Source organism: Cavia porcellus, unplaced genomic scaffold, assembly GCF_034190915.1.
Source record: "Cavia porcellus strain 051 isolate PalLab524CR breed Dunkin Hartley unplaced genomic scaffold, mCavPor4.1 scaffold_12, whole genome shotgun sequence".
NCBI lineage: Eukaryota > Metazoa > Chordata > Mammalia > Rodentia > Caviidae > Cavia > Cavia porcellus.
Genome location: NW_026947495.1, coordinates 64,401,766 through 64,429,606, shown reverse-complemented (window position 1 = coordinate 64,429,606; position 27,841 = coordinate 64,401,766). Strand labels below are relative to the sequence as shown.

Genomic DNA, 27,841 nt, shown 5'->3' with positions numbered 1-27,841 from the left:
AGGGGCCCAGGGGCCCGAGGGCAGCAGGCGACTCGCACCGCCTGGGTCCCGGGCCTCGCCCCTGCCTCTGCGGCCCCCGGCTGGCGCCGTTCTGCGCCAGGGAATGAGATAAAGCAGGCGAGGCTCCACCGGTCCCAACCGGGAGGCGCAGCTCCCCACCGGCGCCCCGCCGGCTCTGCGGGCTGTTTGCTCCAACTGTTTAAACTGTTGCAAAGGGCCCGGGCCGAGCGGCCTTCGGCAAACAACTCCTAATCTCCCCCGCTAGGCGAAGGGGGGCGAGCCGAGCGCTGGGCTCGGGAGCCGAGGGTCAGCTCTGGGGGGCAGCCCCGCCCTCGGAGCCCCAGCCCGTCGCACCCGCGCCCCGAGACCGCGGGCTCCTTGCGTCAGCTGAGCGGACGCGTGGGCGGCGGCTCCTGGGAGCCCGGCCGGGCGGCCCGAGGGGGCGGGGCCAGGGCTGACCACGCCCCCGGGGCCGAGGCGGGGCGGCCCGGAGCCTGGCCGGCGACTCGGCGCGGGCGGCCGAACTACTAGACCCGGGGATCCGGAGGAGCCGGCGCCGCCGCAGCAGTCCCGCTGTGTCGCCGGGGCCTCGGCAAACAGACAGGCGGGACAGGGTCGCCGTCGGGGAGCCCAGCCACGACCGCCAGCTCAGCATGATGGACCTGGAGCTGTCGCCGCCGGGACTGCCGTCCCAGCAGGTGCTGCCCGGTCCTGCGGGCGCGCGGTGGTGCCGGACGTGGGCAGGGGTGAGGGGACCGCGGCCCGGAGCGGCGCCGGCGGGCGGGCCGGGAGGAACAGCGCGGACTGTCGGGACGGCGCGGGCGGCGAGCGCGCGTCCTGGCGGCCCGACCCTCAGTCGGCGCGGCCTCGGGTCCCGAGGGCGCCCTGGGGATGTACGGGGAGAGCTGGGCCCCGCGCCGGCCTGGGGCGTGGAAGCGGCTCTCGGCCCGCCGACTCCGAGTCGGAGCGGCCCCGGGGCGGCGGGGCCAGAGGGGGCGGACGCCGCTGTCTGAGCCGGCGCAGGCCGGCCCTTTCCGGGGCTGCGCGGCACCCAAGCCTCGGAGCCGGCAAAAATGTGCCTAGTCACGGGGCCGCTCTCGGGGGAGTTGAGGCTCACTGCGCTCCGAGACCCGCAGCCCCCGCCCCGCGCGCCTGGCCCTGGGTCTCCGCGGGCGCGAGCTGCTGGGCCGCGCGCTCTCCCTGCCGGCCGTCTGTGGGCGCGCTGTGCCGAGACCGGCGAGTCCTACGGATCGCGCTCTGATCCCGCGGAGCCGGCGCCCCGGGGGCGGGGGAGAAAGTCTCGGAGCGCTCCGTGCGCTCTGACGCCTCGACGTGCGGCGCCGGCTGAGCTCCGCGCGCTCCTGGGGTCGGGCCCGTACCTGCCGCCTGGAGTGCGGACCACACTGAGGACTTGAGATCGGAGTCGGGCACGCCCGGGGCTGCCGATTACTACAGCACTTGCCTCCCGGTGGCGCGCCGCATGTCTGGCCTTGGCCTCGGTGACAGCGGCCGGTTGGCTGTCACGGCCGCCCTCAGTTGGCCCTTTCCTGCTTATAGCGTGCGAGCCTCCCCGCGCTGGGGCCAAGGGACAAGTTGGAGCTGTTGATCTGTTGCGCAATTGTTATTTTCCCCAGGGCGGCTTTGTCTTTGGATTTAGCGTTTCAGAATTGCAAGTTCAAAATGTATAAGGCAGGAAACTCTGTGCTGTGCTGTCAAGGGTAAGAGTTGCGAGTGTAGATTAGAATTTTTACCGCTTTTAGAGTATTCCTGAATTTTTTTGCTTTCAGTTATTTTCCCCTTGGGTCCTTTATATATTCTTCCTTTTCTGTTTGAGAATTTAACTCCTCAGTTTCTTACCATGTAGTCTTCCTTGTAAGGGCAGGGGGTGGGACCTTTGAGTTTCTGACAGTTTCCTAATACATTTTGTGAAATGTATAAAACTAAAGTTTCACTTTATAGGGACTTTTAAAGTAGATATTTACATCACCAATTTTATTTTGTAGCTGGGTTTTTAAAAGTTCAGGGAAATTTGTAATTTGATAATGACCGTAAAAAGGTATATAGTTTTAAATGTAACTGATTCTAAAGATCTAGTGTAAGGTTTTAATTACTGACAATGTATTACTTGTACTTTTCTTCCTCATTTTTCCTGAACTTTTCTCCAGAAATGACTAGAATTCTATTCTGGTTCTCATTAGTACAAAAAAAAATGTTTTTAAAATTTTTAGCTGTTCAGTAGTAATCCATAGGAATGCTTGTTTAACTAAAGGATATATAATATAAATGAAGCTACACTTTTAGATTTTTTCTCTATTATGTAATACAGCATTCTTTATATAAAAGTGCATAAAAAACATGAACTGCTTCCTCTTAAATGTTGCGGTTTTCATTTATATTTGATAAATATAACCAGTTTTCCACCTTTGTAATTAGGCATCAGTTTGCATATTTGACGACTAAAAAAAATGGAGTAAAACTTAAAATCAATTTTGTGTCTATAATTGTGATTCATATTAAAATCATGATCTGTGTGTAGTCCAGGAAGATTTGAAGACTCAAAGATGCGAACAGCAGGTCAAAATAAACTCTCAGGTGTGAAGAGGTACCGAGATACAGGCTTTTATGGTGTGCAGAGGGTTAGTTTGAAGTAGTAAGGAGAGCGTCAGATTGGAGTCCCCCTCAGGTGGAAAGCACCATCCATTATTTCGCTTTCCAGGGGTGTCGTGGAGAGATAAAGTACAGTACTTTACTGGATGAAGGATGAAGTTGATCTGGGACTAGACTGATAAGATTATTTTTAAAAGTCAAACAAAACAGGACACATCTAATCTCTTGAGTGAATGTGAAGCAAGAACAACCTGACTTTTTAGATTTTTTAGATCTATGGGAAAGCTCCTGAGACACTGAGGAAGCAGCGTGTGGAAGGATGAATGAACAGCTCACATCAGGTTCTGTAAATAACTTGGGTCATTTTGAGATTTCTCCTTGTTAACTTGTGTCTTTAAAAACTGCTGGGGAAACAAAAACCTCTGTCCTCAGGGTTACTAAGAAGAGATGATACCAAAATGCATAGTTTTTCTTAATATTTTTTATTTTTACTCAGGGTAATTTATCTGTGACAAAGTTGCTCGAGAAAAGGAGCCGTGGACTGTCGGCACATTTTGTTTTCTCAGTGCCTGTACTGGATACATTTGTATAAGTAATATTTCCTCTTCAATTTTCCTTGATCTCGATATAATTTTTTAGCATTGAGGAAGAATCTGGCAATAAGGTGATGATAAAAGATAAATTATTGGATACAGGGCTTGGGGATTTAGCTCATCGGCCTAAGCACCTGCCTTGCAAGCAGGCCGTCATGAGTTCGATCCCTGGTACCGATAAAAAAAAAAAAGAAGAAGAAATTATTGAGTACCAGGCAATATAATTGCCTTGTGTGCATAATTTCACAGCAACCCCTGTGAAATACTATTACCTGCTGTTTCCAGGTTAGGAGTGAGGCAGTGAGAGAGGCCAAAAGCCCTACAAGGTGACCCAACTGTTGAGTGGCAGAGGTAGGATCCAAATGTAAGTAATCTGAGCCTGGGGGCTCAAGAATTACCACTTCCAAACTGGACAAGACTAGTTAAACTTTAAGTAGGAGGAAAAGCTCACTTTTAACAATTGGATAGAATGAAGAAAATGGGGAGGGGACTTAAGAATTAAAAAGACGAGTGTCTGTACCTTTCCAGCTTGCTGGGGTATTTATTAGCCTGTTGCTGTGAGGGGGCGTGGACCCTGCTGAACAACAGGAAGGGTGAGTAGAGGCCATCCTTGGATTTGCTGTGCCCCCTCCACACAGAGACCAAGGTGGGTTTCAGTTTAGAGATAGGACCGCTTCTCATTAGTGTTCAAGATTTAGCCCCACATTTTCCCTGTTATTCTTTTTTCTTAATGAAATCTCACAGCTCCTGGAGTCTGATTTGGTATGTTCTCCTATTCCATTGGCTCTTTATTTTTGAATTAGTGATCAGAAATCAGTTTGCTAGCAAGGAGATGGTGAAGAAGGAATATGAGGGGCAGGGTTAAACTGGGCTGAAGGAAGGTATAGAAGACGGAGGAGAGTCTGAGTTGAAAACAGCTGGCAGAAATCTCTTGGTTCACATTTAACCCTAATACTCCATTTTGACGTTTCTAAATTGAAGCAAACGTAAGTCTAACCAGTTGAAGTTTACTTGGAGCTTTGAGAAAAGTATGTTTACAAAAAAAAAAGTCTGTTATTTCTTAGTCCTTATTGTTGTTATTTTCAGATTTATTATCTAATTTGTCTGAATTAAATATGCTACAGAACTTTTAGGAACTGATTTGCCTAAAGTTGGCATTTAATTAGCTGGCCCTGCCACTTCTGAAAGTTGACCGAGATCTGCAGAACACCAGGGTAGAGGAGACGTGTTTACTAGCTGTAGTAATTCACCTACATGTCAGAAAGTATTTAAGTTCACTGTAAATAAGTAAGTGTCAATAAGGTATAGGCCAGTGATGGTGACCCTTTCAAAGACCAAGTGCCCCAAACTGCAACCCAAAACTCATTACAAAGTGCCAACACTGCAATTCAACCTGAGCACTGAGGTTTTAGTTTAGAAAACATCTTTTTTCTGAAAAGAAAAACGCAATAGCGTGTGTGCTGTAGGTTCACCACTACTGGTATAGATCAAGACTTCAATTGATAGTATGTTTTCTAGAAATGAAAACACAAACATGTTCAAATACATAATATTTACATTCTCAGAAATGTTGAAACATTGGAAAAGGTACTGTACTAATTTCTCCCAACAAAAAACAAGACACTTATATTCTTGCCCTACAGCACTGGGAAGGCTGAGGTAGAAGGATTGCTGTGAGTTTGAGACTAACCCTGAGCTACAAAGTGAGCTCAAGGCCAGCCTGAACTGCACAGTGAGACCCTATCTCAAAAAGACAAAAAACATCCTGAGCTAAAATTGGGGCTTTACTATGGTTCAGCCCTTACCACAGTGAGCACCTTTTAGTTACTTTGCATTAAGAATTTTAAGAACTGTGAGGGCAGGAAGCATTTTTAACGGGTCGTTTTTACAGCATATGTACTATAACACTCGGGTACTGAAAGCTTCCTATTTATTAGCCCCAGACTGTGCTAGTAATGAATTTATTAGCCCCAGACTGTGCTAGTAATGAAAGCAAATGCAGGACCTAAGTAGGACCTAGAGCTCCCAGTCGTCTTTGAGAGACCCTTCTGACCCTGTGTGTCTTTACGGTCCACCAGCAGCCTGCATTCTGAAAACTGGTAGGAACTCCTTGGCAGTACAGAGTAGTCATTCCTTTTTCATATGCATGGAGATTGTGACTTGGGGGCCTGTAGTGTCAGTGCAAGGCCAACAGGATCCACCTCTGAAAAGTAGGTAAAAGAATGTCAGGTCACTTTGTGCACATCTTTTATTTTTCTCTATTACTTGGAAAGTTCACTTTAATGGCCTTTAAAAATCTTACTAATTGGGGCTGGGGATTTAAGCAGGCAGTCGTGAGTTCGATCCCTGGTACCTATAAAAGCGAAAAAGACCAAAAAAAAAAAAAAAATCTTACTAATTGCTGAAGAATATTTCATTATCTGAATAAGCCATACTTTATCTACTCATCATCAGTTGATGGGCATTAAAGTTCTCTCCACTTTTTATATTTGTTTCCTACAGTGATTCTCAAAGTTTATTGTATATTAGACTTACCATCTTTATTAAAATAACTGATGCCTAGGCCATATTCCCCATGTAGTCAGTGTTTTAAAGTTTCCCACCGGATTCCAGTGTACAGTGGGTCTGAGAGCCAGGGCCCTCGCACGCCTGGCTCAGTACTAGGTGCCCTGACAATATCTATCCAATGACGTAGGAAAGCTAGTTAGGTTTTCTGCTTTTAAATCGTGAAACATTTTTATATCTGATCACTGACCTGCACAGAATTACAATTAATACCTAAATCTGGGAACTGGTTTAGGGAGCCTGATGAATGTTTGAAATTCAGCAAATAAGAAGGGTGTGGTGATGCACTCCTTTAATCCCAGGACTCCCAGAGGCTGAGTGTGGCTGAGGCAGGAGATCACTGGGAGTTTGAAACCAGCCTGGGCTACAGAGGGTGTCCAAGGCCTCCCTGAACTGCATAGTGACATTGTCTCAAAAAAAACCAAGAAAGAAATTCCGTAAATAGAACTAGGTTTCTTTAAATCCCTCGTCAAGGTTTGCGGACTGACCCTGTTATCAAGACTTTCCCATGTGACTTGGTAGATTTTTTTCCCTTTTTTTTCTCTTCAGGAATGTGCACTGCAGATAGCCAGCTGTGTAGATTTGGAGACAGCATGTGGAAAGGGCACTGTGGATGGAATGCCCTACACCTGGGACAAGGGCAAGGGCTGGGAGTCCGGATGCCAGCACAAAATGCCACCTTATCCTAGGAAGCCCTGGGCCTCTTTATTTTTCTCCATTACAAAGAAACTACAACATCCCAGGCAGCTCTGAGCAGTTTTTTTTTTTTTTTTTTTTTGGATCTATGTCTGCTTGGTAAAGACCAACTTTCTGTCTTGACAAGGTGACTGCCACTTGTACTTTCCCAAACGGTGTTCTGGTTCACACACTTGTCTCTGGTCTTGTTGTCTTTGGTATTTAGTTACCCCTCAGGAACATATTTTGAAAATTCTAACCAGCAAAAGTTTGAAATTCATGGAACAGGTCCCTCCTATTTTAAGATTTTGAAAATACCTTCCTTTGTTTTTATAAATCTTGTGCTAAATAATATACATGATGTGTGTTTAAAAGGACTTCAAACAAAAATAAAAGGCCTCAAAACAAAGATTTCAGTGTTAACAGTTGGACTGTAAGCCTTGCATGGTTGTATTTTCTTCAGTCATTTCATGTATTAAGTGCTCTTTCCTTTCTTGGTAGAAATACACTTGACATGCAGGGTAGATTAGTATCTCTGATGTTGGTGTGAGAGAAATGACCAGAATTTGGGGGTACTGATTGTATGTGAGGGGACTGAGCTACTAATGTAAGTGTATGGACTTTCCCCTTGTTTCAGACCTGACAGTCTTTCTCTGCTTAAGAAAAATTTATCATACTGCACATGGATGTAGGGCCCAGCCTATTCCCAGCCAAAGGGATCAGAGTGATGCTTTGTTGTCTCCTGTGAGCAGAACAGGCACAGAGATATGACATATGTGTGATGGATGTGTTATGGAATCGCACTGCTGCATCAAGTTCCTGAGGGTTGACCAAAGACCTGGATTCTGTTGGTTTGTTTTACAGTTCTGGAATCAGGGAACCTTGTTACTGTGACTAGAGGATATACAGATCATGAAAATTTTGACCTATGAAAACCACCAAAGAACTCATCATTTGGTTTTACTTGAAATAGGAAAAATAGCCCATTTTTGAAAAAGTAATTTTTGCTCTTGATAATATACATTGTGAAACCAACTCCAAAGGGCTGGACCGGGTGAGGCTACACTGTGCTGCTGGCTCAGCTCCCCACCAGCCCATATGTTCTGCTTGTTCACAGGCTGGGATCAGGCCTGTGGTTCCAAATTCTTCTCCAGAGAAGACTTTCGCACCCTGCTAGAAAATCCTGTACCAGACTGCATGTTTGGGGAATTTCTTGAAGCATTATCTTCCAAACTGTGATCCAGGGGTACTCCTTTGCATGAGAGGTAAAAGGAGGTGTCTTAAGAGAGCTGGGCGACCTCCTATCTCTTCTCAGTGACCCTTGACAAGTAAAGTCTGTCCTAGAGAGATGTAGGTGGAGGGACACCCTTAGGTAGAAGTTGAGCGTCTGTCCTGTGCTCAGTTCTACCACTGCAAGACTCGCCAGAAAGCCTAGAGCTCCAGGCTCTGTGTGCTTTAGGTTTCCAAAGTTCACTTGATAACAGTACACTTTAAAGCTTCAGAGATTGTGTGCTCGCCTGGAGATAATAACTGGAACTGAGGAAACAATTGCTCTTTCATTTAGGGCCATGTGAACCACTCACTTCCTGTGTAGCTGAGAGGATGCCTTTGGTGTTACATCTGGATACAGTTTTCCCTTAGCATCCAGGGGCTTTGGTTCCCAATGTCCCAGTAGATACAGAAGCCACTATGCTCCAGTCCTTTATAGAAAGGGGCAATCTCTGTATGACATATAATACCTAATGGAGTGTGAATGTGATGTCCTTAATTGTTACACAGTATTGTTTAGGGGAAAAAGTATGTGTATTTGAAAACAAAAAGTGTTTTGAAATTTTGAAAAACATGTTCAGTCTCAAGTTGCCTGAATCTGCAGCTGTGGAACCCATGGATTGGAGGTGGGTACGTCTGCAGAGCAGAACTGGCAGTTTCATGGGGAAGAAGAAGGGAAAGAAACTAACATCTTATCTATTAGACATGTTCTCGCACTAGATGTTGACAATAATTTTGTGGAAATCGCTCCATTTTTATGGATGACAAAACCTATCAAAAAGGTTTAAGTCAGTTGTCCTGGATTATTACTTGCAGGTAGCAGAAGAGAGCTTTTGAATGTCCACAATCTATACTTCCCCTTGCCTGCCATGCCTGCTCTACCCTTTCCTTACTTGTCTAAAGACCACAGGCATTTTGTTTGCTACTGTACTATACTAAACAAAGGGACTCCTTTACCAAGATTAGTAAAGCAGTGTCCCTACTTCCAGGGTCTCTTTCAGTGCTTACCAAAGCGGGCATTGTTGCACAGGGCCAGAGTCTCTTGTTGTGGGGGGCTGCCCTGCATCCCAGGATACTTAGCATCTTTGTGACCGGCAGGAAGCAACCCCCCCCCCATCTCCGTACAATTCCAAAAGCTCCTAGGAGCAGTGGTTATCAGCCTTAGTGGAAGCTCAGTATATCAGTGATTTCTAGAGACAGTGTGAGGTCAGGATCTTGCTGCTTGTTGTCAGGAAATCTCAGCTGTTACTTCCTTGGCCTTTGTAACAAAGCTCCACCTCTCTCCAGGTGGTGGCCTGTTTATTATACTCCTTGCTCTCAAGGCAAGCAGGTAATAGGAGAAAGCAGAGAAAGCTCAGAGACCAGAAGGGCTAGGTATAGTTATGACTTCTCCAGATCCGTTCACACATAGCAATGTTACTTGATTTGGTAAGTTTTACTTATATGCAGGTCCACAGCTGCAAGGAATTGGTGCTAAAAAGATAAACTAAGCAGTAGCCTTCATTTCCAAGGAGATGAAATAAAAAATCATGCCATATTTCTTGGGGTCTTTCTGACCTTTTCTTCTGGACACACTTTTTCAAGGTATCTGAGGACTAAGAGAAGGAAGAGTCAGGCAAACTAAAATAGTTAAGTAGATTGAGACAACATAATAATAGCTTCGTACATAAGACAAAACGGTTAGATTAGAATATGGGGGCAAAGTAAGTTTGCCTACTTGTTTTTCAAGGCATCAGTCTGAAGGAAATAACTCATCCTCTAAGGAAATACATTTAATCAGAAGTTATATTAAGATACTAGGATACTATTACATTTGTTCTGTTTCAAAATCAATTTTATTGTTACCTGTAAGAGTTGTATGTCGAAGGGTTGTTAATATTCTTAAGATATGATACTGTACCTTATTGATAGAGTACCTAAAGAATAATTTTGAAAGATTGTTAGAATGAAGTTAAAGAAAATTTTCTGTGACTAGTAGTTGAGTCATAAATGATTGGAAATGTAGGGCCTTTATTACTAAGTAAAATGTATTCTTTAACATTACACATCTTCAGTATACAGTAAAAATACTGGATCCTGAGCTTAAATAATATACTTATTCATTCCACAAATATTTATTAGGTATCTACACACCCTAGAGAAATTCCAGGCTATGAAAGTTGTTTTACTCTTCCAAGATAATCAGCAGCTGTTCTCTTTCAAGGACAATTTGCTTTTCACATTGCCTCTCCTAATTAATCTATCTCTTTGGCCTGCCTACACCTGAGTTATAAGGGTGTGTTTTGTACAATAAAGAGTGTAAATTATCTCTTCTGCGTTGGGTATTAAGTTCCTCTGGGATAGGGAGTATATTTTATTCCTTTGATAGTAATGTATATCACCAGTGCCTGGTGTTTATTGAATTAGTTGCTCAATAAATGTGTGAGTCTGCACATTGCCCTCTATGAGCTTGAGACTTAATACAAACTAGGCAGTGGTAGATGACAGGTCTATGACAGTGCCGCACGAGAAAATGTCACTTCACTTGACATGTTCAGAGGAGATACCCCTGGGGAAGGAGCATTTTTCACTAGCATTTTTATTTTTGTTTCTTCCACCTGGTAGATTTTTATCTGGCTCATGTTTGGGGGTCAACTGAAGCCCCAGGAATGCAACAGGCAGGAAGCTTACTGGCCCAGTATTTTGTCCTTAGGACTTAAAAGGTTAACTTGGGAGAAACCTGTTGAGTGCCTTTGATGCCCTTCTGTCTGGGGTTTGTAGGAGGCTCATGGAAGAGTGCAAAGTTTTGGAAGGGGGCGAGCACCTGGGCTGGATGCGGCCGGAGGTTCTGTGTGGCAAATGGAAGACCAAGGCTGGAGGAAGTGAGACCCCAGGCCAGCTGGTCTGGCCTCAGCAGGGGGAGTGAGGATCTTTTAAATGGCTCCTTTGCTGTCCATTTAAACAGAACTTTTTTTAAAGGAGGAGAGTAGATTTTCCGTTGTTGGCCCCACCACGAAATTGCTTATGCTCAACCATGCCAGCTCTGCTCTTGCTGATACATTCACTCCATCGATGGAAGGAGAGGAAAAGCCAGCCAGATGTTGCCATGTTACTTTCAGAATAGGCTCTTCTCTTCCCCAAACTGATACAGCAGAACTGTTTCTTTGCTGGTGTCTTAAGATTGATTTACTCTTCAAGTCTAGCAGGCTTTTCCTTTGCTTCCAGTCAGTGTTTATTACTCCCCAACCCCAAGAAGAAAAACAAAACGGCATCCTCTTGCCTGAGTCCCCAGCAAACAGACATGAGCCTCCTGCAGTGGCGAAGGCACAGCCACAGGCTCCAGGCTCTTCCCAGAACCGGGCATTTGTGTTCCAGTCAGCCCTGTCACACACGGTGAGGTGCACAGGCTTCTCGGTTTGCTCCGTAGAGAGCTTGGAGAGGTCAGGGCTGGACTGCGTGGTAGGATATGTTTCCCTTTCATCCCTTTTAGACTCCTTCGTACCTGTGCCAAAGTGTTCTTCAAATTCAGTAAGATGAAGAACTGGGCATGAGATCTAGGCTGCAGTACACGATGCAACAAATGGCTGTGATTACCATCATCCTATTGCTTTTCTGTCTGGGATGTTTGAATGTGTGTGCATCTGAGGTTTCCATGGCCCACTTGAAAAAAAAACTCTGCCCAAATCCTAGCTGGGTAACACCACGAACATCCACGCCCCGTTGTGCTGTTTGCAGTAAACACTTCATTCTGTGATCGTTCCTGTGCACATCCTGTCCTTATGTGGGCGCCTGATTGTTGTAGCGACGAAAGCATCCTGGGAGAGAAAAACTAGCCCCTGGCCAGGCCTTCCCTTGCGGTCCAGGCTGGCAGAGCCCACACACTGCCCAGGGCTCCTCCTCCCCATCTCCTAGATGACCTTCCCCTACAAGAATTGTTAAACCATTTCAGAATTCCTCCCAGACCCACTCCTTCACTTGTGGCAGAATTTCTTCCTGTGGGGGATCTAGGACTAGAAACTGGTATCCCTGGGCCAGTTGTATGGTCACAGGAAGTTTCGGACGTGCCAGTGCATAAGTGGACGTCTGAACCCAAACACATCAGAACCACCCATCCCCTTGTCCTCTCCCCATGCCCAGCCCTTGTATAAAGCTTTAAAAATACTTTCTGTAATAACTACCCCTAAATAAATTTGGCCTTTAGAAAAGGCAGAGCAGTGAAGAAAAAGAAAACCTTCTAAAATCCTTGCAGGAGATAACACAGTCCTGTGTTATGCCAGTACATGTGACATAAACAAGTTATAGCCTCACCATCTAGAACCAGAAACTTAAAAGGCAACTACTTCTCATGGACATTTGGCATTTACAACAGGCACTGATTGGATTAATAGTATAATCACCCCACCCTGGGGTGGTCCTTTGTATTTTTTAAGGGGCATTAACCTACAGTTTTTTCATGCGAGAAACCATCCTGTGAGAACTGGTGTTGTCATTGACAGTGACAGCACAGTACAGTTGGGTGGTTGGGCCATAGTCACTGCACACAGCTGGTGAGCAGTAGAAGTCCGGATGGCCCCCATGTGTCTCCCCTGCCCCATGCAGATTTAGGAAGAAGCCTGGGCAACTGTGAAAAGCCTGTGTCATTGGAGTGGGTCAGAACTCTGGTTCTGAAAAGTAAACATGCCTTTGTTGGAGCTCGCTGGCACCATTTATTCCAATCTTTTTTTTTTTTTTTTTTTTTTTTTGTCTTTTTCATTTTTATCGGTACCAGGGATCGAACTCACGACCGTCTGCTTGCAAGGCAGGTGCTTATGCCGCTGAGCTAAACCCCCAGCCCCCTCGCTGGCACCATTTATTAGATGGAGGTCTTTAATCTCTGCCCCTGGAGGATGACACCACCCATCTGGGTTGATTGGTAGATATACATTTCTCTTTTTGAATACACGTTTTTGGAATCCTGTCAGACACATAGAAAGTATGTGATAAATGGTGGCTATTATTCTTATCACAGACTGTGTTACTCATTCCTGTCTTTATCTGGACTTAGAATCTCAACACTGGTTTTTCATTTTCAGATCTCAGTATGAAAGCTTGCCAGGTAATCACTGTTTTCTGTATAATTAGCGAATTAGTTGAAAATATTTACATTAAAGAAAAGATTCCTACCTTAATTTTAAGAGAATGAAATACACACACACAGAATTCTTTCTTTTCTTTTTTTTTCTTTTCTTTTCTGTCCCCCTTGGGTGCTAGAGATGAATCCAAGGGCATACAAGGCACACACTTCACCACGGAGCTGTGTCCTCAGCATGGTAATCTCGCTTTTCAGAGGTCCATTTCACTTCTTGATTATGAGGAATAACAGTACATACTGTGCATTTTCAAATGTATGTTTCTGGAAGCAGTTGACTCCAAACTCTAATTTATATCCTTAGTTGGCATAAAAATGTAACACCGAAAGCCCCTTAATTTCTATCCATTCTTCATATGACCATGGTAATCACAGTAATTACGTGACACCCAAATCATAGCCTTGCTGAATCATATAAAAACAGTCTGTCTAACATTATGATCCCTTTTAATAATTGGGACTCACAGTAGCTCATTCCAGTCATTGACGTATCTTTGGGCAAAAAATTACACACCATGCGACTATCACCTAGCAAGCACAGTTGGGAAGGTCTCACATTCCCAGTGGATCCTTGGAATCTGTGAACTCGAAGAGTTTGATTTACGAGAAGGGATTCTTGGGGAGCAAGGGGGGGTTCACTCTATGGGATGCTGCCGGTGTCCTGCGCAACCATGGAATCACTTGCCACTTGTCACCCTAGAGTACCTGAAGTGTGATTTTAGTGCACCCCAGGAACTAAATTTTAATTTTAATGAATTTTGATATAAATTTAAAAACAAATGTATAAAATATATTTTCTGTTAAATTTGACTTTGTTGTTTTGGTAGGACTAATTTCATGTTGTTTTGTATGTGACATGTGTGATTTCTAAAATTACAATAGGTTTTAAATTTTGGTTACATGTTAAAATAATTTTTTAATATACTGTGGTAAATAAATGAATATAATTACATTTACTTGTTTTTTTTTAACCAAATTTAGGCTGTTCAAAACATAGTTACATAGCAGTTCACATTATATTTCCATTAGACAGTATTGCTTTAGAACATTTTACAAGTAGCTGAAACTAGTTTTCAGACTTCTAATTTGGACACCCATAGAATCAAAGGCACTTAGAGAAGGAGATTTTAGGGATCACCCAGTCCATTCTCAACCTGGTGAAATGCAGGCCGAAGGTTACTTACAGTGTTGTGCCTTAGTCCCAGATAGGGACTGGAATTTGGTGTTTGTTACAGCCTGTTGCTTTGGACTCTGGGGTTACTTGGCATTGGGACTGCAGTAGACAGCAGAGCTGCAAATAACTGAAACTTGTATCAAGTCTGAGTTGAAGAAAATGCTTTTAAAAAGCAAGCTTCGGGGGATTCATTGCAGGTGGTGTCCTCGCCCTCTTTAAGGATGGACAATGTGATCAGTGCTGTCTGATGATCTTTTGGGGGTAAATATAATGATACTTTCCTAGGGAGCAGTAATAAGATAAAAATTCCTACACTTCATGTGAACATTTACTTTGGAAAACTCCATACAGCTGGCTTTCCTATTTTAACTTACTCTTTCCCAAAGCCAGTGATTTTCAACCAGACCCATAGCTTTTGTCCTGGAGGGGGAACGCCTGAGAATTTGACTTCACGTTTGTTATTTGTTAGGGTTATATGAAATTACTGAAAAGTCTTTTTATGGTGTTGTTGGCATAACTGATTTAAAAGAAGAAGCCATCCACAACTACAGTGAATAACCATTAGCGCAAAACAAAATTTCATTTATTTTTTGAGGTGCAGGGAAGAAAGGGGGCATTAGGATTTCTCACAGAGACTTGGTTTCTGTGGGTCTGTTCCTCAGGTTTGGAGCAGGGTGCTGCTTCTGCCACAAATGCAGCAGAGGAACTGTGCTACGTTTGGCATTCCTCCTCCCTTATCTCCACACAGACCACGCGAAAATCAGAGGACACGAGGAGGCAGGCAGCAGTGTTCTGTGACCCAGAAGCATTACAGACACCAGGGCTGGCAGGTTGGAAGCTGGGCTTCATCAAGGAGGCAGAGAACAACTGCTTGGTTCACAGATCTTGGGGAGCCCTCAGTTGATCATTTAGGTCTGGAATGTGCATGTGGCGAGGCTTTGGAGTTCCCAGGGGTCCACACTCATTTCAGAGCACATTTGCTCTTCTAAGGTAACCCCGAGAGACAGATGGTCTAACTTAAGGCCCTGGAACTGGAATGCATCTTTTTTTTTGGTACCAGGGATTGAACTCACGACCTTGCCACTGAGCTAAATCCCCAGCCTCCTGGAATGCATCTTATTCCTGCTGTATTCAGCAAGGGCAGCCTTAGAAAACCCTGCAGTATTCAGAGCCTGCAAGTGAGGACAGAAAAGTCTAGGGACTGGGGATTTAGCTCAGCGGCATAAGCACCTGCCTTGCAAGCAGGCGGTCGTGAGTTCGATCCCTGGTACCGATAAAAATGAAAAATGAAAAAAGACAAAAAAAAAAAATCTTTTGAAAAGTCTACAGAATAGTGCAGGACAGTCAGTCAGTGGAGAGAGGTTTTCTGAAAGCAGAATTTCACAGGCCATTAATTTGGCCTAAAGGTCAATTTAATGTTTCTGAGAGAGCCGTGCTTAAAGAAAACACCTTTTCCTTGTCTTTAAAGAACCAGTTCATTGGTCAGCCGGGCTGGACATACCTTTTTCTTTTTAGATCTAGTTCTTTATTTTGATTCTTCAAGATAGGGTCTATGGAGTTCAGGCTGGTCTTGAATTTACTGTATAGTTTAGGTTGGCGTTGAACTCCTCTCAATGCTGGGATTATAGGCGTGCACCACCTTCCCTGGTTTTAGACATACCTTTGTTTTCTCTAAATTTATCTTGTCTGTTAGAAAAGCTGAGGTTGCTAATTTTGCCTATCAGCTTGAGTGCTCTGCCCCGTTCAGACTTTGCACACCTGTCTTATCTGTGGGCATGTGTCCTCTGTCTTTTGCCCTGCAAATGCATTGCCAGTTAAAAGGTAACAAACCCCAAAGGTAGCTGGACACCAGCTGGATGTACTGTACTGGTGATTAAAGAAGTGCTATTTGCTGGCTCGCACTTCTGGAAGAGTTTATTCACATCTTCGGCTTCAGTTATTAAAAGGTAGTGAGATGGTCCCAATTTTGAAATGACTATGAAATTACTATAGATGTTGTAGAGTCAATACGTTTTTGGTTTTTTTTTTTTTTTTCTTTTTCTTTTTTCTTTTTTGTACCAGGGATTGAACTCTCATGATCGCACACTTGCCAGGCAGGTGCTTATGTTGCTGAGCTAAATCCCTGGCCTTTGTTTTGTTTTCTTGTGTTATTTTGAGTTGGGGATCAAACGCAGGGCATAGCACTTGCTAAGTATGTGAGTAACACCAGCCGATATGATGCAAGGACACATACATTTGAAATAGCAGAGAAATGAAGGAAAGGACTCTACACATTGCTGGTGGGAATATAAAAAGTATAACTTTGGTGTGGCAGCATCTGATAATTAAAAATACAGATATTCTTTGACTCAGCAGTTCTATTTATAGGTACATACCTCACAGGTATCTTCATGCATTTACAAAGTGATTTATATACAAGGGTATTCATTATTGAATTATTTGTAATAACAGATTAGAAACAAAAATTGAGCAGAGACTGATACATGAATTATATTAACTTAACTTCTATATTAATTTAACTTTTATATTTTGTACCTTATCCATGTTATCTGTTTTAAAAGAAGACACTGTCATGCTCAAAAGGAATCTGTAGTCTAGTCAGACCATTGTATGAAAACCCCCTAAGACGTGAATAGTGTGGGTTAAGTACTGACTTTATGAAATCCGTTTCAGTGCTGAGCTTTCCTTATTTTGCAGGTGAGTTGGTTGGATCTGTCTGTAAGGCACTTGAGTTGTTCAGAGGGCGGACTTCCAAGTCTTAGTTTCCTGTTTGGGGAGAGGTGCAGGACCACGCGGTTTCCAGACCTCATCCTGTTGGAGTATGAATGGGCAGGCACTCAGAGTGAGGAGGAGGAGGCGTCTGGGTTCGGAATCGGAGACCTGGCTCTGCTGCTTGACAGATGCGTAATTTGGAGCAGGGAGCTTTGTCCTTGAAGCCTCCAAGAGCTCAAGTAGAACCAAAGGTGACCACACCTGGCCTTCTTCCCTTACACTACTGCCCTGGGGCCTGTAAACTCTGAAGCAAAGTAAAAAAGTGAATCTTTTTCTCCCTGATAAATATATTAGTAAGAGTTGTTAACTTAGAGAAGTAGACCTCGGGTAATTTTAGAACCTTTGACCTCTGACCTTGTGCAAATTACCATCTCACCCTCCAGACCTGCTTCCCTGTTTGCAAAGAGAGAAGGGCTGTCTGGGTGAATCCATAGCCCCTTCCAGTAGTAGCATTCGTGACTGTGTGGCATAAACACAGTAATTCCCATGCCGGCTGAGATGAGTCATGCTGCCCAAAAAGTCCAGATGCAAGGAGAAAGTCTGCTGGCCTGTGAGAATTTACCATGCACTGAAGAATCTGAATCTCGGGGAGGGAAGTGAGGGAAAATGCTGCCATCACCAAGAACACATAAGGAGAGTAGAGACATACTTAATTTTGTATGTTTTCATCATCTCCATAGTCTCCTTTGCTTTCAAATGATCACTTAGGCCAGGCCCGAGCAGACCAAGTTTAACCCTTGTTTGTGAGGAGGATGTGCTGGTAGTCATGACTTTTTGGCAGCTGTCAGTTCGTCAAGGTCTTTCCTCTGCTACCTGGGCTCCTTCATCTCCTCACCACAGAAAGTTTCCTCTAAGGTCAGAGGCTTTCTCTTCTTATCTTTGTATCTCTAGCACCTGGCACAGTTCTGTCACCTGGGAGGTGGTCAGCACCTGTGTTATCAGATGTGTGAATGGACTGCTGATCCACTTAGAGTAGCATATGCACCAGTCTTGTTGATCAGACTACCAACTTGGTAACTATCACTATTCTGGCAAAATGAAATTTCAGATATTAGTGCCTTATCACTTCAAGAACTATACCCAAAAAGGTCTGTACTAAAAAAGCAGAGTATTTCAATGGCATCTGCAATGAAAAATAAGTTATACAGATATATAGTCTGTGTGTTTATTTACAGGCTCGGTCTCACTGTATAATTTAGGGTGGCCTTGAACTCACTGTGTACCCCAGGATGGTTTCAAATTCATAGCAGTCTTCCTGCTTCAGCCTCCCAAATGTTGGGGTTATAGGCATGTGCCACTATGCCTGGCAAGTCTGTGTTTAATAATATGTAATGTGATATATATGTATCCAGAACTCATCACCACCAGATACTCTCTGCAGTTTCATGCAGGGTCTCTGATTGGCAGCAGCAACTGAGCTGGTACTCAGCTCCAAGCCTAGGAGGTTGTCTTGCTTATTATTTTTAGCTAATTGTAAGTAGTCAAATCTGAAAAGGAGCTTGAATATTGAAATAAACTGAACAGTGAAGGGTAACTCAGGGAAGTTTAGAAGTGGTAGAAGTTTCTGTAGAGCCCCTTTGGTTTGAGTCCTCCTTCAAGGAGATACCATAGTAAGAGCAAGTCCAGGTGATCTGACCTCCAGCCGGTTTTCAGGGCCACTTGGTCCACACCCAGGCCATTTACATGTAGGTTAGGTAAAGGAGGTTAGCGAGATGGATCCCGTGTCTCCCAGGGTTCTGTTGGTCACATGGGTGTACAAATGTGTTTCCTGTAGGCTCACTCTTCATATGACAGGCATGAAGGAGAGAAGTGATTTTCCTGTGTGTGCACTCAGAAGCAATACATACGGCTCCAGTGCAAATGGGGAAGAGATTAGAAAACTGTACCCTGCAGGTTGTCGGATGAAACTATTCTCTTGGAAAAGCAGTGACCACCTTTGCCTAAGCCCGGTGAAGCCTAGCAGCAGCATCCTACTCCATTACACACAACCCAGAAATAACTATTGGGATCCAGATGTGAAGCCTCTCCTGGAAAATCAGAACCACGCAGATTTCACAGGAGGTGGGATCACCTACTGTTTGGGAAATTCCAGTGTCTCCTTTCTGATTTTTTTAGATAATAGATAAAACTACATACAGGTCTTTTGAGAAAGTCCAAGTTCTTCTGGTCTTCACTTCCCCGTTTTGCTTTATCTTTGCATCATGCTTTGCAGTTATACACAGGCGCAATGGGCGAGTGTTCCAGTAAGCCAGCCGGATCATATTTCTTAGATTGAGTCATTGCTGAGAAACTTGTTTGTGAACAGGAAGCAGCTTATGAAAATATCTGTACCTAGTAACCTGCCCACCTCTGAGGAAACTGGACACTTTCTAGTTGAAAAACAAGCGAGTAGAAAGCTAAGGGCTGCATGTAGACTATTTGCCTGGCATGTGACAACAGTCAGGGTTAGAGGAGGACCATAGATGGTTCTTCAACCCAGAGATGGTACACTGACGATTTCAGCCTGTATGCTGCCAAATCATTTGTCTGTTGGTGTTTATTTGGGAATTTTTATGTAGTTAAAACAGTTGTAGATGTTGAAGCCTGAACTAATAATCCTTAGGGTTTCTTTAGAAGGAAAACTTGAACTAGTGATAGCTGTTAACGCTTGAGTCTGTTGATATATATAAGTCATTGCTAGATAGACCATCTAATTTTTAAACAGTTTGGCAGTTAAAAATGTAGCAACTTTGTAGTTGGCATAGATGACTGTACAGTTCCTTTTAATAGTTACTGTGTATTTTTAATCATTCTAGAAGATTTTTTGTTACTATTGTTGGAGGTGTTTTGAGACAGGGTCTTTCCATCCTTAGCCTCTGGAGTGCTGGGATTATTGGCGTGTACCACCACACCCAGTGCTTCATTCTGCATTTTTGATCATCTAGTTTATAAAGTAAAACAGTTAACAGCAAAATAAATTTTAAAAATACCTCGTTGGTCTCATTTTACTTAGTAAAGATTCTCTCTGCAAAGTATGTTGTTAACCAAGGAAATCTTGTTTGCTGTTTAATTCTTACAAATTCAAGCATGCCCTCAATTGTTTTTATAGCTGCCTATAGCTCTGTCTTAACAATTAGCTTCCTATAGTTCTTAATAGCTGAAAAGTAGAATATGGTTCATGTTTTGTCTGGTTTTGTTCAGAAATATTTGGCAGTGTCTATGAAGTAAAATAATCCGATTTAACTTTTAGGTGAATAATTGGGCATAGCATAAACAACAAAATGTAAGAAGATCATGAGATGTAACTTAAATTCTGAATTTTAGTAATTAACATTACTAAAATTGGATGGAAGCAATCCTTGGGGGATAAACTCGAAGCCTGATTTTTGTCTTATGCGCATTCAGGAGTTGTGTAGTAACGTGCTGCGTGTGGTGGTGTACTCACTTATTAAAGAGGTTGATTGCTGAGGTTTGTTCGTTCTTAGAAGAAAACTACCACCTTCCTGTCCACAGAAGGAAAGGGGGTTGTGAGGTACCAGCCTCATTTACTTATATACTTAAACAATACTATTTTATTTTTCATCTAAAATATGATTCTAAAACCACAGTTTACTGAATAGCTTTAGTTTAGGGCAGGGACCATTATTTTTTTTTCTGAGTTTTTGGGATCATCTCAACAAAATAAACATTGGTTTATTCAAAGTACTAAAATTGACCTGCAAAAAATGTGTTTAAGGGGCCAAGGATATAGCTCAGGGGCACAGCACCTGCCTGGCAGACATGAGGTCCTGAGTTCAATTCCCATTACCCCCCCCACACACACACACAAATATGTAATGTGGATTCTATGTTCAAGGCCTTCTTTACCCCAGTACAAAGATGTTTGTTTTAAAGGGGTATAAGCTAATTGTCCAACTCCGCTTTCCCACGAAACCTGTGACAGATTACCCAGATGACAAATGATGTATACATTTTAAAACATGAATATTTCCACAAGGCCATGGTGATTAAACATGAATTGTCCAACATATGTGTTTCTTACTAAATTGTCTTCTTTTGTGTAAGCCAGGCTTGCAACATAATTTGGAACACACTTGGAATCATTCTTAACAGGCCAAAAACAAAAAACTCAGGCCCTGAGTGCCAAACAATATTAATTCCATATGCTTATTATAAAAAGGCTCACAGCTAACACTTAAGTGATCCTTAGGAAAGTTTTTCACCAGTGGTCAGGAAGTACCTGTCGGAGTGCTGGAAGCCATCCCTGCTCTTCTCTCCTTCCCTGAATTTATCCGACATTGTGCACCATGGCTGTCTTCTTGGGGGACTTGCGGCTGGCCAGATATCTCTTATTTCATTTCTTCAAATACAGCTGAGATTCTACCCCGAAGAGCAGTGTGGGTTTTTGCTAAGGCACTTCCCTTCCCCGCTGCCTGATGTCATGTTCTTGTTTGCGATGGGCTCCTCCCCAACTATTATTTCCTCCTAGACGGGGTGCAGCTTTGCCGCGAGGTGGGCGGTTTGTACAGTAAGTCATGTGCGCAGTCACAGGGCTCCTCACAGGAAGTGCTTGCTGCCCGTGGGGTCAGCACAGGACACAGCACCGCGCCTCTGGCCTCCCCAGCTGCGTCTGGGGCCAACAGGCTTCTGCTGTTCTTTTGAAACATCATGTTTTGAGTATTCACACAATGTCCAATCTCTGCTAGCATGTGCCTTTTGAAACATGTGAGAAAATCTAAGTGACTCAATATGATATATTAAGACCGTGACAAGAAAATTATTGTTGCTGTGTTCTAAACTTGATTAAAAAGTGTTCTTAAGAATTCAGAGAGTATTTTGAAAGCTGTTTTGGTGCCATTATGATTGCTTGGATTGCTTCTGGCCTTAGGAAGAACAACTAGAAGTCACTTTTTAGGGGGCTGGGGATTTAGCTCAGTGGCATAAGCGCCTGCCTTGAAAGCAGGCAGTTGTGAGTTCGATCCCTGGTACCGGTAAAAACGAAAAACCCCCCAAAAAAAAAATTAAAAAAAAATTTAAAAAAAGAAGTCACTTTTTAAATACTTGTTAGCGGCCTTCCTAGTGGAAATGGGAAACTAGAGCTGTGGGGCTGCAGCACTGTTTCGGATCTGAGAACAGCATGCTCGGGAGCTGATCCAAATGAGGGTCCCTCTTATTTTTCCTGTTTGTAATAAAGATTCATCAAAGTATCTTCTTTTGATCATGTTATATAAAGTTTAAAACAACACTGAATGCATTGAAAGCTACTCATGGCAGGCATTGAATGGCCACTGAACACTGTAGGGATAGTAACAGGGTAGGGGGTACCCACTGTTCTCATCACCATGGTCCCCAGTATTCACAGTATTCCTGTAATTTGCTTTTTATTTATTAAAAAAGATCTTAGTCCTTTTTTTTTTTTTAAACAACATACACTTGGGCTGGGGATTTAGTTCAGTGGTTCAAGCGCTTGCCTGGTAAGTGCAAGGCCCTAAGTTCAATCCCTTATACCAAAACAAACAAACAAACTAAAACCACACACTGCACATGGCTGAAAGAAATTTCAGACCTACCCCTGAGAAAAAACCAAGCAGCTTCACTGCTTCAATGACACAAAATTTGGAGACAAGTTAAACTGCTCCATTCTTTCTGTCTAGATAATCACAGTGTTATTTTAAGCTTCCCACAATTTTAGGTTCATAGCTTTATTGTTCAGTGGTCTGGAGTTTGGTCTCACCTATAGTAAGTAGCCCACCACTGTCAACGTGTAGTACATTTGCACACATATATGAGATCTTTTTCATGTCTCATTTGGTCATTAGTTGTATGCAAGGGTAGGATGAAATAATTAAAATGTATAGCTGAAGCCATTGGAAGCGCTCAGATGTCATCTAGTAGGAAGGGAAAGACAGAAAACTAACAAGTTATCTCTTGCTGTGATTGCCACTGATAATTTTAATCAATTCCTTTAAAGATTTCCTTTAGTGAATAGATTCACAGAATGGAGTTAATTCTCTTTTTAACATTGGACCAGTGTTCTTGGTCAGATTTTCTCTTATAACTGTCTCAATCATCAACAGTGGCATCTGTGGATTAACCTATGTGGAGTATCTTATGACCTTCCTTTTTTGTTTTAAATACAGGACATGGATTTAATTGACATACTCTGGAGGCAAGATATTGACCTTGGGGCAAGTCGAGAAGTATTTGACTTCACTCAGCGACAGAAGGAGTATGAGCTGGAAAAACAGAAAAAACTTGAAAAGGAAAGACAAGAACAACTCCAAAAGGAGCAAGAGAAAGCCTTCTTTGCTCAGTTACAGCTAGATGAAGAGACAGGGGAATTCCTCCCAATTCAGCCAGCCCAGCAGCACATCCAGTCAGAAACCAGTGGATCCGGCAACTACTCCCAGGTACAGAGTACTCAGTTCTTAGGAAAGTGTATGGCAGAGCTAAGAAACACTGACAGGAATTAGAATATCTAGAGTTAACTTCCCAGCCTTGGCCTGCTGGTAAGTTCTAACCCAGCCTATTTACCTGACAGGATCATTATAAGGAGCAGGACATGAATCACATAAAAGGACTTTGTAGATCACAGAAGCACATAGTAACGATCAAACAGTAGTAGAAGTACTGGTAACAGTGAAACTAGTAGGCCAGGGATTTAGCTCAGCTGCGTAAGCGCCTGCCTGGCAAGCACGAGGTCATGAGTTCGATTGCTGGTACCAAAAGAAAAATTTAGTGAAACTAGTAGTGACCACTGCTTACCATATTGTGCCAGGGACTGTTTATTAACCGGGTTAATCAACATAGCTGCGATCAGAATATAGTTCAGTAGCACAGTGCCTACCTAGCAAACATGAGGTCATGAGTTCAATTCCTGGTATGAAAAAAACAAAAACTAATCAACATAGCTGTGTAAATTAGGCACCATTATTCATATTTTATATACAGATATGCAACTGAAGTTTAAAAATGTTAATTAGCCCAGATCTTTCAAGAAAGGGGAGGGCAAGGAGCATAGCTCAGTGATAGGGCACCTGCCTAGCATATGTAAAGCCCTGAGTTCAGTCCTCAGCACTGCAAGGAAAAGAAAAAAATTGGAGGTAGCCTGGTTTGAGTCTGTGTACCAAACTGATTTTTTAAATCAGAAAAATATTATTCTCTGAACATCAATCATAAATCTTACATCAATCATGAACCGTTAGCCTGGCACTGGAACATTGTAACAATTTTTTTCCCTTTATGCCTTTCCCCTTTAATCCAGGTTGCCCACATTCCCAAACCAGATGCTCTGTGCTTCGATGACTGCATGCAGCTTTTGGCAGAAACATTCCCATTTGTAGATGACAATGAGGTATAAAACATTTGGTTACCAGCAAAACTTGACTACATTCACCACATCCTGCATAAGTCTCTTCAGTGTGTCTCCATTTAAAGGAATGAAACATTTTAGCAGGAGGATTTTTATCAAGGAAATATTCTGTCAGCACCTTAATAGATAGATACTTCATTTTTTTTTTTTTTTTTAACCCTCACAATACAAAATCACACACCTTTCCTACTACACAGTTATGGATCAGCAGAGCTGGCAGTAACTTATTTGTTATGGGTTTACAAAACTTTCTGGTAAGACCAAGCTGAGTAAGAAACAGACTTGTTAACAATTTAAACACATCTGTTTTATTTGAAGTACTGATACTAAAGGTGCAAATTAACTCCTAAAGATTGGGGTTGTTTTGTTTTTGTCTTTCTGAGGCAGGGTTTCACTATGCAGTTGAGGCTGGCTTGAACTCACTTGATAGCCCAGGCTGACCTCGACTTGCAGCAATCTGCCTGCCTCAGCCTCCCAAAGGGCTGGGATTAGAGGCGTGCACCACCATGCCCGGCCAAGATTGTACTTATCAATCTTCAAATAAGTGGAGAAGTGCAGAACTGTTGCTGATTCTACTCAAAGGTGTATCACTGTGCTTTGGAGCTTCCTTATCCACAGGTGCCTTATGCCTTGTCCATTTTAGGTTTCTTCACCTACATTTCAGTCACTTGTTCCTGATATTCCCAACCACATCAAAAGCCCAGTCTTCACTGCACCTAATCAGGCTCAGTCACCTGAAACTCCCCTTGAGGTAGCCATGGGTGATGCAGACAACATGCAGCAGGACATTGAGGAAATCTGGCAGGAGCTGTTTTCCATTCCAGAATTACAGGTAAGATGTAACACAGTGCTGCAATGCCATTTTATATTCAGTGGCTTTAAATTAGTCATTGTGATTATTATTTATATACCCTGTACTTATAGGAAGGATTTATAGATGCTTTTATAATAGTCATGAGAGCACCCAGGGCTTGCTTAACTTGCACTTTTATGAGTAAACGGCCACATATTTCGGGGTAGAACTATTATTTTGTTTTTTTTAATCGGTACCGGGGATCAAACCCATGACCGCCTGCTTGGAAGGCAGGTGCTTATGCCGCTGAGCTAAATCCCCAGCCCAGTAGAACTATTATAAACTTAATCTAAACTAGGACTTTTGAAAGTAATAGATATGCTTAGTAAACTGTCGAGTACCCTTAAAGATACTTTGAGGGGCAGGTATGGGAAAGGTTTAACCTAAAGTTTCCAACAGCTGTGGATTATCAGCTATTAAAAATATTTAACCTTGATTCATACAGTATAAACTTGTTTCCACAGTGTCTTAATATTGAAAATGACAAGTTGGTGGAGACTACCATGGTTCCAAGCCCAGAATCCAAACTGACAGAAATTAACAATTTCTTCTACTCATCAGTCCCTTCACTGGAAAAGGACGTAGGAAGCTGCGGTCCAGAGTTTCTTAATACTTTTGAGGACTCTTTCAGCAGCATCCTCTCCACAGAAGATCCCAGCCAGCTGACAGTGAACTCCTTAAATTCAGAAGCCACATTAAACACAGATTTTGGTGATGAATTTTATTCTGCTTTCATAGCAGGACCAAGTGTCAGCAACAGTGCATCCTCCTCTGCCACTGTAAGCCAGTCACTCTCTGAACTTGAACTTTTATGTGGGCCCATTGATATTTCTGATCTGTCACTCTGTAAAGCGTTCAACAGAAATCACCCTGAAAGCACAGTAGAGCTTAATGACTCTGACTCTGGCATTTCACTGAACACAAGTCCCAGCATAGCGTCACCAGAACACTCAGTGGCATCTTCTGTCTATGGAGACCCACCACCTGGCTTCAGTGATTCGGAAATGGAAGAGCTGGATAGTGCCCCTGGTAATGTCAAATCCAGTGGTTCCAAAACACAGCCAGTGTATTCCGCTGAGGATACCACACAACCTCTGTCACCATCTCAAGGGCACAGTTCTTCTGTACATGATGCCCCGTGTGAAAACACACCAAAGAAAGATTTACCTACAAGTCTTGCTCATCGAAAAACCCCATTCACGAAAGACAAACATTCAAGCCGCTTGGAGGCTCATTTCACCAGAGATGAGCTTAGGGCAAAAGCTCTCCATATCCCATTCCCTGTAGAAAAAATCATTAACCTCCCTGTTGATGACTTCCATGAAATGATGTCGAAGGAGCAATTCAGTGAAGCTCAAGTTGCACTAATTCGAGATATACGTAGGAGGGGCAAGAATAAAGTAGCAGCTCAGAATTGCAGAAAAAGGAAACTGGAAAATATAGTGGAACTGGAGCAAGATTTAGGTCATTTAAAAGATGAAAAAGAAAAACTACTCAAAGAAAAAGGAGAAAATGACAAAAGCCTCCATCAACTGAAAAAACAACTCAGCACCTTGTATCTTGAAGTCTTCAGCATGCTACGTGATGAAGATGGAAAACCTTATTCTCCTAGTGAATACTCCCTGCAGCAAACAAGAGATGGCAATGTATTCCTTGTTCCCAAAAGCAAGCGGGCAGATGTTAAAAAAAACTAGATTGGGAAGATTTGCCTTTTGTTTTGTACTGTTATACTAAAAGCTCCTACTGTGATGTGAAATGCAAGAAAATACTTTATAAGTAATTCTATGCAAAAATTATAGCCAAAACTAGTATAGAAAATAAACATTAAAGGGCCAGGGGTTTAGCTCAGCGTCACAAGTGCTTGCTTGGCAAGCACGAGGTCATGAGTTTGATCCTTGGTACAAAAAAAAAAAAAAAAATTTAATGAAAATAAACATTAAAAAGCACTGAATTATCAGTATGTTGAATCAGTAGTTTCACTTTAACTGCAAGGTTAATTTCTTAGGACACCATTTGGGCTTGTTTCTGTATAAGTGTAAATACTACAAAATTTCTTATTTATACTGTTCTTATCTCATTTGTTACATTCATAGATTTATATGATGATGTGACATCTGGCTAAAAGCAAATTGATGCAAAACTAACCACTATGTACTTTTTTTATAAATACTATATGAACAAAAAATTGCATTTTTATATTGCTTAGTTCTGGCAAAAAATTAAGAGCTGGTACTAATAAAGGAATATGATGACTTAAATTGTATCTTCAGATTGAGTTTATTCACAACAGTATTTTCAGAGAGTCAATTTTGAATTTTCAAAATGTCTTTTACACTTTTTAAGAAGCATTTTATACTAAATATATGGTCCTTGGGTCCCAGAAAAATCAATCTTCAAGAAATAACTCCTCGTATGGTGGACAGCCTGTAATCCCAGCACTCATGAGGCTGAGGCAAGACGACTGCTGTGAGTTTGAGGCCAACATGGCTACAAAGTGAGGCCCTGTCTCCAAAACACACACACAAAGCTCCTTTAGCAAGTACAGTATATCTCAAAAGAAAATGTTTGCATATTGACATGAAACCACTGATTCATATAGATCAACAGATGGGCGTTTACTCTGTATCAGGCATTTTCTTAAATTATGAAAAAGAAAAGATCTCTAACCTATCAGAACTTTCATTTTAGCAAACCAGTGGATGCTGGCCCTACTGGCATATTCGTATAATCCCAGCAGTTGAAGCCTGAGGCAAGAGACTCAGGGGCTGGGGATGTAGCTCAGTGTAGTGCTGGCCCATGATTTGAAAAAGAAAAGAAAAAATAGGAAGACCAGAGGCACTGTAACAAAATAGTTATAAACAGGAAGCCATACTGG

At 42.8% G+C, this 27,841-nt stretch overlaps 1 protein-coding gene across 4 annotated transcripts; it reads left to right on the top strand.

Moving 5' to 3' along the window:
* Positions 1 to 484: 484 nt before the first annotated feature.
* On the top strand, positions 485 to 27,224 carry Nfe2l2 (NFE2 like bZIP transcription factor 2). Of its 4 annotated transcripts, none has more exons than XM_063259351.1 (5): positions 485 to 698; positions 22,882 to 23,151; positions 24,006 to 24,095; positions 24,757 to 24,945; positions 25,431 to 27,224. In XM_063259351.1, the coding sequence occupies exons 1-5, from the start codon at positions 654 to 656 to the stop codon at positions 26,658 to 26,660; spliced, it is 1,824 nt and encodes a 607-aa protein (XP_063115421.1). In that variant the 5' UTR covers positions 485 to 653; the 3' UTR covers positions 26,661 to 27,224. The 4 variants fall into 4 exon arrangements, with proteins under 4 accessions (XP_063115421.1, XP_063115422.1, XP_003478590.1 ...); XM_003478542.5 differs by lacking the exon at positions 485 to 698 and adding an exon at positions 807 to 1,718; XM_063259353.1 differs by lacking the exon at positions 485 to 698 and adding an exon at positions 18,242 to 18,823.
* The last annotated feature ends 617 nt before the right edge of the window (positions 27,225 to 27,841 follow it).

Coding starts and splice junctions, on each gene's coding strand:
- Nfe2l2 (XM_063259351.1), top strand. CDS start 654: ATGATGGACCTGGAGCTGTCGCCGCCGGGACTGCCGTCCCAGCAG. Junction 23,152..24,005: donor GATCCGGCAACTACTCCCAG/GTACAGAGTACT, acceptor CCTTTAATCCAG/GTTGCCCACATTCCCAAACC. Junction 24,946..25,430: donor TTTCCATTCCAGAATTACAG/GTAAGATGTAAC, acceptor TTGTTTCCACAG/TGTCTTAATATTGAAAATGA.